Source organism: Pristis pectinata, chromosome 25 (genome assembly GCF_009764475.1).
Source record: "Pristis pectinata isolate sPriPec2 chromosome 25, sPriPec2.1.pri, whole genome shotgun sequence".
NCBI classification, from domain to species: domain Eukaryota; kingdom Metazoa; phylum Chordata; class Chondrichthyes; order Rhinopristiformes; family Pristidae; genus Pristis; species Pristis pectinata.
Genome location: NC_067429.1, coordinates 26,335,802 through 26,349,217, shown reverse-complemented (window position 1 = coordinate 26,349,217; position 13,416 = coordinate 26,335,802). Strand labels below are relative to the sequence as shown.

Here is a 13,416-nt window from a genome sequence, read left to right as displayed (position 1 = left end):
GAAGGAAGGACCAAGGGAAGGGGGGGAGAAATCTGCAAAGGCTGCTGACTGATGGTTTCAGTCTTAGTAATAAACTCATCCATGAGCGCCTTGTCTTTACTGTTGATGAGATGGAGAGAGCTCTTTGAGGAGATGGTTTGCAGTGAAGAACGGAAGCTGAAAGTGATCTTTCTAATACAAGACAACCTTGGAAGGGACAATTTTGCCAGTCGAGACCAAGGCCCAATCATGCTTCATGAGGCCTGGGCTCACCTGAAGGTGAATAACTAAACCAGCTGTTCCACATATCACTTGAACTTCAGTCAGCAGAGGTGAAAGCTGTGTTGGGGAACAACCAGTGTGAGAAGGGTAATGATTTCACTGGGGAATTGGGCAAGTCCTAGCCTTAGTCACAGATTCATACAGCATGTAAACAGGCTCTCAGCCCAGTGTGTCCATCCTCACCATCAAGCTGAAACTAATCATTTATTCTCCCCACATTCCCATTAACTCCCCACACCCCCCAAGATTCCACCACTCATCTACGCACTAGGAGCAATTTACAGAGGTTAATTAACCTACCAATCCACACGTCTTTGGGATGTGGTAGGAAACCCAGGCATTCACAGGGAGGTTGTCCGAACTTCACAAGGAGAGCACTGGAGGTCAGGTTTGAACCTGGGTCACTGCAGCTGTGAGGCAGCAGCTCTATTAGCTCCAATGTACCACCTCGAGCAGGTTTGGTGCCTGCAGAAAGGTTAGTTGAGACATTGAAAGCGCAGATCCAAATGAGTTAGGAGATAGCTTAGACTGTTCCAGAAGGGAACACAAGATATAAGGATGGTACATGGATAGACAGCACCGTAAATAAGTAATCATAGAACGTAGAACAGAACAGTGCAAGAAGAGGCCCTTCGGCCCACCATGTCTGTGCCAGCCATGATGCCAATCTAAACTGAACCCACCTGCCTGCACAAGGTCCATATCCCTCTATTTCTTGCCTGTTCATGTGATTCCCTGACTAATCATGTTAACCTTGCTGCGATCGGATCAGTGCAGTGGGGTCATCTGAGATAGTACGTGAGATATTTCACGGAATGGCTGCAGGTATGGATTGGGGAGTTTACAAGGAGGGATTGGGGAGCAATAAACTCGGCTTGGAGATGGGGGCTGAGGATGAGAACTCGATTGAAGCAAGACTGACAGAGGAAGGAGTGATGATATCTCAGTAAGAAAATGTTTAAGGTCCTTGAGTGAGTGGTAGAGAACCAGAAATTTAAATAAGCAAGAGGGATGAAACAGCAGAAAGTGGTTCCAGTTCTGGCTTTCAGAAACAAATGGCCTCATAAATTCATCAATAAACACAGAAGTCTAACATCTTGTGTGAAAAGTGATACTGTGGCAGATTCTCTGCAAATTACTCAAAGGGTGTGGCCCTCCAAGTGAGATGTGAGGTGTTTACTGCAGTGTTTCTCTCCAGTACATTGGCAGCAGTGATGTTCATTTATGTTTACTGCATATTCTGTGCCTGAGGGTTTGACAGTATTGAATAGGTTGGAAATAAAAGCCTAGAAATTAGACCGCATGTTGCTGCTTACTTCAAAGCTACACAGTGTACTTAATGTGGAGACACCTTCTGGGTTGTTTTTGGACCATTCTGTAAATTTGACCAGCTACTTCGCAGTGTAAGTGGCTCTGGTGCAAGTGATGTAATTTCCACTTGAGTGGGTTAACCATGTCAACTTGGGGCCTGCTCACCGTGGCCTGTCTTATAGGCTTCTGATTGCCTGGGCTCTCACCATAGAGTCATACAGCACAGTAACAGGCCCTTCGGCCCACTGAGTCCGTCTCCACCATGAACCACCCACTTACTCTAATCCAACGTTAATTCCATTTATTTTATTCTCCCCACATTCCATCAGTTCTCCCCAGATTCTACCACTCACCTACACACCAAGGGCAATTCACAGTAGCCAACTAAACTACCAGCCTGCACAACTTTGGGATGTGGGGGGAAACTGGAGCACCCATGGAGTCATAGAGAGAACATGCAAACTCCACACAGACAGGACCCAAGGTCAGGACGGAACCTGGGTCTTTGGCACTGAGAGGTAGCAGCTCCTCCAGATGTGCCATTGTGCTGCCCTCTCCTTCCCAACTTCTAACCAAGCCCTCTGCCTGTATCCCCAAAGCTGGCTTGGCCTGGCCTGGGACCCCTACTGCAAAAGTTTGCAATGCTCGTTCAGTAGCGTCCAAGGCCTTACGCACTACTAAAGTTTACAGCAGTGGGCTAGTAACAGGAATGGTTGTTGGATTATTGTGTGGTGACCGTGTGGATCATATTACATTTCCCAGACAAACCAATCTACAATGAAAGTCATCGTTGTTCCTTTGCTAAATTTACCTCTTCAAAATCTAAATTTGATTCAGTGATGTTTGAAAAGATGAAGGTTTATTTACACACAACATGAAGCTTTGGAAGGTGCCTGGTATTTTGGCAATTAATATGAAGTTTGAAGGTCATTTGTGTGAGACTGAATATGTGATTCTCTTCAGTTAAGGACCTGTGCGGTAAATTTTAACCTCAAATGTTTGGTCAGCAACTGCTGTCAATTTAATATGTTTAATTTCCCATTTAAATGGTGAAATTTTATGGTTGTTGGTTCTGATCTTCAGTTAATTAACAGTAAAGTTAAAAATAAAACTGTGGAAAATCTGAGTAGGTTAGCCAACATCTGTTAAGATGTTTGGCGTGTGTGCCCTTCTTCTGCTGTAGAGGGTAGATACCAAATAACATTGGCCAGAACTTGGATTGCACCGTGCCATGTTTAGGTGCTCTGTACAGACCTGTTTCAATGAATAATGAAATTTAATTAAAAATTGGGGGTATCACGTAAGGTATATTGTCCTGGATTTTGCTGTAGATCCTCTGTGTCTGAAGCACTAGCAGTCACAGGAGGTTAGATGTGGAAACAAGTGAGGAGTCCAGAAGAGATGGAGGTAAAATAACCCATCCTTTCTCCTTGTACAAGTAAGGAATCTGCACTTCTGCTACAGTCACATATTTGACCTCTTGGAACCTGCCATTACATTAGGATGTTCATGAAGTCCACTCCCAAGATAAGATAACATATCTTAATTAGTCACATCTACATCAAAACACACAGGGAAATACATCTTTTTTTGCGTAGACTGTTCTGGGGGCACCCCGCAAGTGTCGCCACGCTTCCGGCGCCAACATAACATGCCCACAACTTCCTAACCCGTATGTCTTTGGAATGCAAGAGGAAACTGGAGCACCTGGAGGAAGCCCACGCAGACACGGGGAGAACGTACAAATTCCTTACAGACAGCAGTGGGAATTGAACCCGGGTTGCTGGTTCTGTAATAGCGTTACACTAATCGCTACACTACCGTGCCTGCCCTTTTATTTTTGAAATGTTATAAAATTGCACACCAAACATAAGATGTTTACTAGACTCTTAATACTGTGTGTCTTCCACCCAATCTCCATTTTGGGTGAATGATATTGTTTAAAAGTTGATTGTGGATTTGATGTCTATAGTACGATATTGTATTTAGAATGTATGTATTTTCACAAGGACATGTTTTTCATTTTATTCTTGGGATGTTGGAGCGATCCATTGAAACTGCCAGCAAGTTGGGCTTAAACATGATGAAATGTACAGAAAGATGAAAAGGCTTGGTCTGCAGTGTGTCTGTGACTTGGCCACTGTTGCCTGCCGTTTATGGACCCTCTTGTTCTTATTTCCTTGTTTGGTTCTGAACGACTTTTCATCTGGCTGGTCATCCAGCTTCCGTCAATATCCACATGACGACCTGCTCTATAAATATCACACCCTTGATTTCCCCCCCCCCCCCCCCTTGAGTTCAATTCTGGCTGTTGTTGCAAAGCAAGCGAGTACCAATTACTGTCACTGCAAACAATCACGCTGCTTTGTAGGAAATGCTAACAGTTCATGCGTAAACACAGAATTCCCCCGGGCAAATACCACCAGTCTGTGATTCCCCATATACGTGCACAAACATGGAAGTCAGGAACAGTCTGATAGCTGTTTGGCAGTGTTCCTCTACTGTGCTCTCGAGTTGTGTTCCTCTTGGTGTCTGGAGTGGGAGTGTGAAGTTGTGGAGGTTTCCATACTTGCAGGTGGAAGTCCAATCTACCCGCCTGCTCCAGGTTAAATGGAAGCACTAGTTTTCCCAGTGAAATTCCAGGTCTAAAGTGTTTAGTGGCAATGAAAGTATCAGTTTTGAACCATCTAACGACGCTGCCTAAATACGATTTAAAGATTTTTCATGGTTTTACAACCAAACGAAATTCAGATTTCTGGACGTGACAATCAGCAGATACAGTTGTACAGCCAACGTGTCACAAGTTAAATGTGGAGCAAGAATTTTTCGATTCCTTTCAGGTGCAGTGCAGCTGGCCTTTATGATCGATAATTGAATATGTTCATGCGTCACAAGGAGGAGGAGGCCATTCGTTCCTTCAAGCCAGCTCTACCATTCATTAAGACGATGGCTGATTTTCTATCTCACTGCCATTTTCCTGCACTATTCCCATATCCTTTGATCCCCTTAGTATCTAAAAATCTATCAATCTGTGTTTTGAATGAACACAGTTATTGAGCCATCATAGCACCCTGAGGTAGAGAGTTCTAAATGTTCACCAAACTGTGAAGAAATTTCTCCCATCTCAGTCCTAAATGGCCTTCTCCCTATTCTGAAACTGTGTCCCCCAGACTCTTTAGCCAGGGGCAACATCCTGTTGAGACAGTAAAGGGTTTTGTATGCTCCAATGAGATCTTGTCTGAGACTTATAAACTCTAGAGAATGTGGCTCCAGTCTACTTGATCAATCCTTTTTCGGCAAACCTGGAACTAGCCTGGAGAATCCTCACTGCACCCTCTCTAGAGCAGGTACATCCTTTCTTAAGTAAGGAGGCGAAAACCACACAATACACCAGGTTCTGTCTCACCAAGGCCCTTTTCAATTGAAATAAGACTTTCTTACTCCTGTATTCAAATCTTCTCATAATAAGGATTAACATACCATTCACCCTCTTAATCACTCACTGCTTTGGCATGTACAGAAGCATACTCTGATATCTTTGAACATCACTATCCAATCTCTCACACTTTTACAAATCCTTCATTTTCCTATTACATTTGGATAACACCACATTTTTTCAGGTTGTATTTCATCTGCCCACTCATTCAGCTTGTCCGGTTCTCTTTGAAGCCTCTTTACATCGTCCTCTGCACTCACACACACCTAGTGTAGCATTGTCAGCAAGCATGGAAATAAGATATTTGGTCCTCTCAAAGTGTTGATATACAAGGTGAAATGCTGGGGACTAAGCATCGATCCCTGTAGTACCCCACTAGTCACAGCCTGCCCACCCAAGGACCATCTGTTATACCCAGTCTTTTTCTGTCTGATAACCTATGTCCATCAACTTCCTGAGTGGGACCTTATTGAATGCCTTATGAAAATCCAAGCACATCTCAACCACTGGTTTCCCTTGTCTATTCTACCTGTCATATCCTCAAAGAACTCCAGCAGATTAGTCAAACATGATTTTTCCTCTTTTTTTTCTTTCAAAGGTGTTCTGTTATCATCTCCTTAGTTCTGTTACCACTGATGTTGTGCTAATGTGTCATCAGTTCATTATTTTTTCTATCCCTCCTTTCTTAAATAGTGGGGTCACATTTCCTTCCCTCCAACTCACAGGAACAGTTCCAGAATCTATAAAACTGAAGAAGATAATAACCAGAGGATTCACTATCACTAAAACCACTTCTTTCAAAAGTCTGGGATGTAATTATCAAGTCCTTGGGATTTATTGACCTTCAAGCTCAGTGAATCTCAAGGATTTATTGGCCTTGTGATAAGGCCATCTTCTCTTGTAATATTTTTCAATTAATAAATAGTTATTTCAGTTCTTCATTCTCACAAGAGCTTGGATTCTCTAATACGTCTGTCAGGTTTTGCGTATCTTCTTCCATGAAGACAGACACAAAGTAATTGTTTAATTCCCTGCCATTTCCTTATTGGCTAATTATAAATTCTTCAGCCTTTGTTTATAAGTTCTTGTGTATTAGTTACTGGTGTGTTAGTTGGTCGTTTTGGGAGTATTTCTGTGATAGACTTTTGTAGGAAATGGGGAGAATAACAAGGGGTATAAGATTGGCAAAATGTGGAGATGTGTCATGTGATTGAGTGCCACAGGATTAATCCTCTCGGAATAAATCCAGCCACTGTTGGCAACTAACTTCACACTCGGATATCCTGGGTACATTACTATCCTCACCCTGCTATTCAGTCCACAGTTGACTTTGATTGCTTCTGCTTCTTGGACTCCTGGCAGATGTCAAAATAACTCCTTTGTGTATCCTCTAGGAATAAATCCAGCCACTTTATGTATAAATTTGGAATTCTTGTTTATAATTATTAACTTATGTATGTTGTGTAATAAGGAAAAACTGCCTTTCAATTTAAAAAGCATTTATTGGCAATAGTAGTTCAAGAAGTTCAAAAGTTTCCCTGCACTGGGCAAGTGCACTCCCTATTGATGGGTTGAAGTTCCTTCTACCTACTACTGCTGTCTCAGCTATAAAAGGTAAGGCTCAGTGGTTTCTAAAAAGGAAGACCCAACAACATAAATAGGCCTCACTGACTATCTCAGTCAGTTCCAGGAACCCTGATGCAAGGTTCCATTTAAGTATTGCATGATTCGTTATGTGTTTTTTTTTACTAACTCTCCTGTCTCTTATGTGCTTGCAGCGTGCCCTGTTTTCACAAAGCCCCTGATAGATGTCACTGCGGACGAAAGCAGCACCATCGTACTACAGGGCACAGTTGATGGAATGACTCCAATCACCATCTCCTGGTTTCTAAATGGTGAGGGTGATCCCTGGCAGTGAGTGTTCAAACACTCAAGTGCAATGCTGATTTTGGAGACCAGCTCATAAGTATTCAAAGTTCTGATGACCAGGGGTCACAAGGGTCATTAGTTAATGTCAAAGGACAGCAGTATAAGACTTGGCCCCAGTTTGAATGCTGGACACATGAAATGGCTTCAGTCGGAATGCTTGCATATTAAGTGACTGCATTTGGCAATTGGCTGATAATCTATAATTTCTTTGTTAAAGGTTGAATTTCCTCAATCCTCTTGTGACTGCCGTCTCCTATTTTGCCTGAGGATTAATCACCCAAATTTTTTAATTAATATTTTGAGATGTGGGTGTCACTCTGGAGGACAGTATTTATTGCCTATCCCTAACTGCCTTTGATAAGGCACTGGTGAGCAGTAGCCTTGTATCATAGTAGACCTTCTGGTGAAGGTACTTTAGGCAATGCTGTTGCTGAAGGTGTTCTAGGACTTGAAAGCCAATGAATGGTTTTACAGTTCTTGTGAGGCGAATTTGCAAATTTTGTCATCATTAGTTACATTAATGAATACTGCTTGCCTTCTGTCCATAAGTGTTAAATTCACTACTACGAAGTACCTGAGGCAACTGAATTAGACAATTTATCTATTTATCGAATGATACATGAAATTATTGTGAAGGCTTTAGCTAGCTTCAATTGGGAACTTTCAAAAGAAATGAATTTACTATTTGGTGAGGCCACTGAAGAATCCTGAGAGGTCAGTGACAATGTAAAAACAGAAGATGTTGGAGATACTCACCAGGTCAGGCCACATCTGTGGGGAAAGGAATGAAGTTAATGGTTTGGGTCAAGGACCCTTCATCAGGTCAGAAATGATATCTTCCCCACTTATCACTGACTGATTTCCAGGTGGGGATCTTCAACGGCTGTTAAGTATCAAGTCTACAATATTTAAGTTGCTAATTTCTGTTTTTGATATTTGGGATGACTAATGAAAGGGCACATGAATTTAACAGAGGCAAAAATAGCCTGGGCACATTAATACCACTGGTAGATTGTGTGCTTTGCTTTGTCCATATAGCAGGTGCAATAGTGCGTGCTAAAGCAATAGTGGAGGATGATGAAGCATTGTAATTTCTGTGCTTTGCAGGAACATTCAATTGATTGGACAATTGATTGCATCCAATGAGGCTGCTAAATATTGTGTCAATGTCCAGGTGAATGATCACCAGCAGTACAGATTGGGTGGGTCACAAATACTAGTCACAGATTTGGTGGCAATGCAAATGCAGTCACTCAATTCAAGAATGGGTCTGAACAACTCAGGAGAGCGTGTTGCTTTTCTACAATTAGAGTTAGCAGTAAATTCTCAATTTTTCCAATATTTAGAAGCTATATTAATTTTAAATGGTATCATTAGTGAATTGCATGCTACTTGACACTCTTTAATAGGCATTATTTCTGATCACCACCTGGTTTGTTTCAGGTAAAGCTGCAAAGTTTGGCAGAGCTTCTTTCAATAATGGTGTTGCCCAGTGGGTGATTGAGGACTGTCTGCCTGAAGATGCAGGTGTGTACATGTGTGTTGCAGAAAATACCTTGGGAAGAGCTTCAAGCAGTGCAACAGTGATAATTCGAGGTAAGTGAGAAATGCGGATGTGTTTAGTCCAATGATTGATGCTAAGTGAATGATATAGATTTATAAGAAGTATGGGCTGTCCCTGGGTAACAAAGGGGTTCAGTTGTTATGGACGTCCTGAAGTTGATTTTGTCTGTAAGTTGGAAAAGACACAAAAGTCACTTGATATGATAACCATACCTCCACAGTATTGTAACAAATGCGAACAAAAGCACATAAAACTGATAAGTAAGTACAATTACTAAAAGTGGAGAGAGAAAAACCAGTTCTGCCATTCTTAGGAATGAACATATGTATGTGCGTCGGACTTTTGAATTTAATAAAATTATGGAGCACGTTTTTATGTAGGGGTATCCATAAATTGGCTGTTCATAATCCAGGGATGACCTGTAAACTAATGTTTGTGACTGTGGTTGAGAATTAAAAGAAAATTTTCCCCACCAGCTGCTCCATTTTATGCATGTTCAATTCTTTTTTAATAATCTGAATTATGAAACATTTAATATTATAGCACATTTAGTCCTCTAAATCTGCACTGTTTTAGTTTTTACATAACTTGCCACATCATCCTCATTCAAACGGGGATTATGTTAATAGTTGTGAGAAAGCACTTTGCAATATTGAGCAACTTTGGTGACCCAGTTGAGCCCCAGACTCAGCTTGTTTTCCAGTCACTCTCCCTAACGAAGTAAGCCTGCACCCTCATCAGTGACATTGCTTGTCTACGTCCTTGGCACACCCCATCTCCCTGGTCTTGATTACCTCCAGACCAGTGCAAACTCCCAAACTCTCAAACTTAATTCTGTCATGTGTATTCTATCCCATATGAAGTCATATCTATTCATCACACCATTGACTGGTCCTCTAATGCCTCAATTGTAAATTCTCATTGTGCTTAGCCTGTCTGTGGCCACCTCTAGAGCTCTTAGACCCTCGCACAAAACAGGGAATATGAAAGCATGGATTAGAGCTCTTCGTTTCTTGGAGCTGAATTATCAGGAGAAACATTCTTTCGTCATATTAGATTGCTAATTTTTCATTTTCACCTGTGCCACAGCTGCATGACTCCTTCCTGTCATCCTCTTCAGATACCAATCTGCTGCTGCCTTGTTTCATTCAGTGTCTCTTTCTGAGCAGATGGAGCACAAAAAAGCTCACCAATCCTCTAATCGCCGTTGGTGATCCTCACAAGTGAACAGCTGGTCCATAAATGCAGACAGTAATCTACAGCAAACAAAAATAGCATCCAATAATAGCCATTCAAAAAGGGGTGGTGTAGTAGCTTTAGATAGGGAAGGTCTAGTATTTTCTCTTTGCTTAGGATTGTAAGAACAGATTGTGGTGAATACTAAGATATGTCCTCTGCTTAACAGACTTTGAAACCCTTCAACAGTCAAAACATTTGCCCAAACAGATGAGAAGTACTAACTGCGACAGAGGATTTAGTGAGACCCATTCGGAACATGGAGCAAAAGGTTACAGCTTGCAGCCCCACGATGAAACAACTCAATTTTCAACTGGTCTTTTGTATCCAGAAGATGTGAACCAAAATACTAGGAACAGAAGCTTTCCTAAAGGTAATGATTAATATTTAGTCATATTCAGCTGAAATGACCAGTTATTGTGTGGAGAGACCTGTGCTACTGAATGCACCTACAATTAAAACCAACCAGCCAGATATGCCTCTTCACTTTTTCCCTCCTTTAAATATTTATTTACTTTCCAATGTTATGCTCATTTTGTATGCTTTGTATAGGTGCTGACACTTTAGCTAAGAAGTCCCTTTGCAATGCTCCAAAAATGAACGGGTGCTGTGCAGTTGAAAATGGGCTTCTTTCAGCGTAGAGGAACTTTGGCCAAAGTTCTTGATGTGTTAGTTGCTGGCAGGGAATTCAACTCTCGACTTTACAGTGGGGCTTTTGTTGGCACTACTACCTTTTTACTGGTGAGAATCTACCTCCCATATATGACCACAATGATACTGTAATAACCAAACTTTGACTCCAGCAAAGTTTTCAACCTTACTGAACTGAAAAATGGGATTTAATTTGTTCACAGAATAACCACATTTTGTTCAAAACTATACATTTTAAAGGGCCAACTCGCTAACCGGACTCTTTGTCTTGTGACCTCCTATGGCCTTAAATAGAACCTCGGCAGTGCCCAGATGCGGGCTTTTTTGTTTACCCACGGAGGCTCCGGTCATGGTCACACTAAAATTCCTAGCTTTGTGATTTTTCCTAGTTGATCTGTCACTTTGCTGCATTAAGGAGATCTCTCAAATTCTATAAACCAAGGAGGAAAGACTTCATCTAGTTTTCCTTCAGCTCACAGGAACAGACGGAGTGGGCACAGCCACTTGCCTGCATTGCAAACTTCGCCCAAGAGCAGGCATTGATAGACTATGCTCTTGTCATTATTATAGAGATTCCTCGCATGACCTATCCCCTGCCGAAGTTGGTTGTCTTCAGCCTTTCTAGGTCATGTTGACCCACTAGTTGCATTCTCCACCCTCCGTCCCCCTGGCCCTCCCCACTTCCCATCACAGTAGTCAACCAGGTGCTGGAAGTACTTGGCATGTACTGTTGTGTGTCCACCCAAGAGGTGGTTTCAGAGAATGCAGCTGCTAGGCTAAATGCTGGTAGCTGCAAGAACTTGTAGTAGATCAATGGAGAATGCCACACTGTAATTGGCAATAAGTAAGTGGTAGTAAAATAATTCAAACTTCCTCATGAAGGTTTACTTAGAAACATAGATACCTGCATTATCCTACATTGGTTCACAATCTGTGTATATAATGCTATTCGCTAAGCTGCTGGGATCTCCTGGGGGGTGCCATGGAGGATTTTTATTTTGGTTTCCCTAATTAGACTGAGTTTCATCAAGTTTTCCATTTGTCTGGTTTCTAGCTGTAGTGGGGAGATAAGCTGTGAGTGGGGTTCCATCCCCATTTTCCAGGGCCTGGATATTGTGATCCCAGATAAACAGTTTTCCTGGAAGAGTCACTGGTTTGTGAAATTCTTTTCTGACAGCTGTGCAAATCTATAGATGATAATCAATCTTGCAAATGACTGTTGGTAGTTGCACTGCACGTGTGTCAGGGAGTCTGAACATTGGGTTACTTTCCCCTACCACCAGGTAAGATGACTGACTTATGTTCATACCACCCAGTCTACAACTTCCACATCAACCACTCCAGTCCTCCTGAAGGCAAAATTCTATTGAACTTTAGAGGAGCCAGTTTGTGTTTACACACTTAATATATCTTGACAATCCATTTGATTAGTCTTAAATCCATTTAGCCAAAGGACCTACCCCATCCTGTCAGCATAAGAAAGCTAGCTTTTAGTTTCAAATCAAGATACAGACTGCAGATGCTTGAATCTGGAGCAAAAAACAAATTTCTGACAGTGGGTCAAGCAGCATCTGTGGAGGCAAAGTTGAAGTGACGTGCAATCAGAAGCTCAAAGTGGCTGTTGCGGACAGAGTGGAGGTGCTCCACAAAGTGGCCGCTTAGTGTACCTTGGTCTTGCTGATGTAGAGGAGGCCACATTGGGAGCATCAAATGCAGTAGATGAGGTTGGGAGAGGTGCACTTGAGCCTTTGCCTCACCTGGAAGGGCTGTTTGGGTCCCTGGATGGTGGTGAAGGAGGAGGCGTAGGAATAAGTGTTGTATCTCCTAAGGTTGCAGAAGAAGGTGCCTGGGGAGGGATGAGTGGAGCATGGAGTCATGGAAAGAGTGGTCCCTGCAGAAAGGGTGGGGAGGGCAAGATGTGACTGGGATCCTGTTTCAGCTGGCAGAAATGGCAAGGGATGATATGCTGGATGCTTAGGCTGGTGGGGAAAAAAGGTGAAGTCTGAGGGAACTCTTATCTGTTCTGTTTGGGGTTCGGGGATGATAGCGGACCTCCTAAAAATGGGGGAGATGTGAGTGAGGGTTCCATCAACTACAGTAGAGGGAAAGTTGTGTTCCTGGAAAAGGACATTTCAGAGGTCCTGCAACAGAAAACTTCATCGTGAAAACAGATGTGGTGGAGACGGAGGATCTGAGAGAAAGGGATGGCAGCCTTACAGGAGACGAGGTGAGAGGAGGTGTAGTCAAGGTAGCTGTGGGAGTCGGTGGGTTTATAGCAAATGTCAGTGGAGAGATCCAGAAAAAGTGTCAGAAATGGTCCAGGTGAATCTGAGGGCAGGGTGGAAGTTAGTAGCAAAGGTGATAAAATTGATGAGTTCCACATGAGAAATTGTATCCTAATACCTTGGATCAATTTTTAGGCTTAGACATCAAGGAGCTTTTCAGCTTGAACAGAGTTAACATCAAGGCTATTCTCTGTCATTATAGTCATATGAACATAACTTCAGTCATGTGGGGCTTCCATTTATTTTATCATTCATGCATGGAACCTCTAATCGTTCCAACCTGCTCGCCGATAATCCCCTCAGAATTTGCATCCTTAAAAGTTTCTCTTGACTGTCAAGCTGCTTTTCTTTTTCATGAAGCCATTCAACTGTATGGAAAACCTGGCTCTCGAACAATGCAGTGGCTTTTTGGGAAGAATGATGTTGGCCAGTGGAGAGAGTAAATAACAAGTAGAGGTGGCCCAATACATTGGAGTAGGGAAGGAATACCCTTCACTAGTTTCACATACTCTGATTTTCTCCTTTCTCCAGACCTTCTAAGTTACAAATACTAATTTTAGGTGGATTTATGAGCATGTTGGTGTGATCTGAGCTAGGTATGGCAGGCAGTCTACTTTACGTTCTGTAGACCGAGGAAGACCTGTTACTGTGTTGTTCTGACACATCTTCTGTCACCTCTTAGACAAGGCAGAAGTTTGGGTAGACTTCCTAGCATTTTGTAGCATGACAACTTGCAGTTATGT

At 42.3% G+C, this 13,416-nt stretch overlaps 1 protein-coding gene across 2 annotated transcripts in view; it reads left to right on the top strand.

The window, feature by feature from the left end:
* Window positions 1-13,416, top strand: part of LOC127583081 (myosin light chain kinase, smooth muscle-like) — a 61,905-nt gene that overhangs the window by 13,564 nt on the left and 34,925 nt on the right. Inside the window, exons 2-4 of one of the 2 annotated variants that reach the window (XM_052038823.1) lie at window positions 6,787-6,903; window positions 8,381-8,533; window positions 9,907-10,110. In XM_052038823.1, coding sequence (XP_051894783.1) covers window positions 6,787-6,903; window positions 8,381-8,533; window positions 9,907-10,110 — 474 coding nt within the window. Of the gene's footprint in view, window positions 1-6,786; window positions 6,904-8,380; window positions 8,534-9,906; window positions 10,111-13,416 lie in introns of those variants that run through there. The other variant, XM_052038825.1, reaches the window with a different exon arrangement.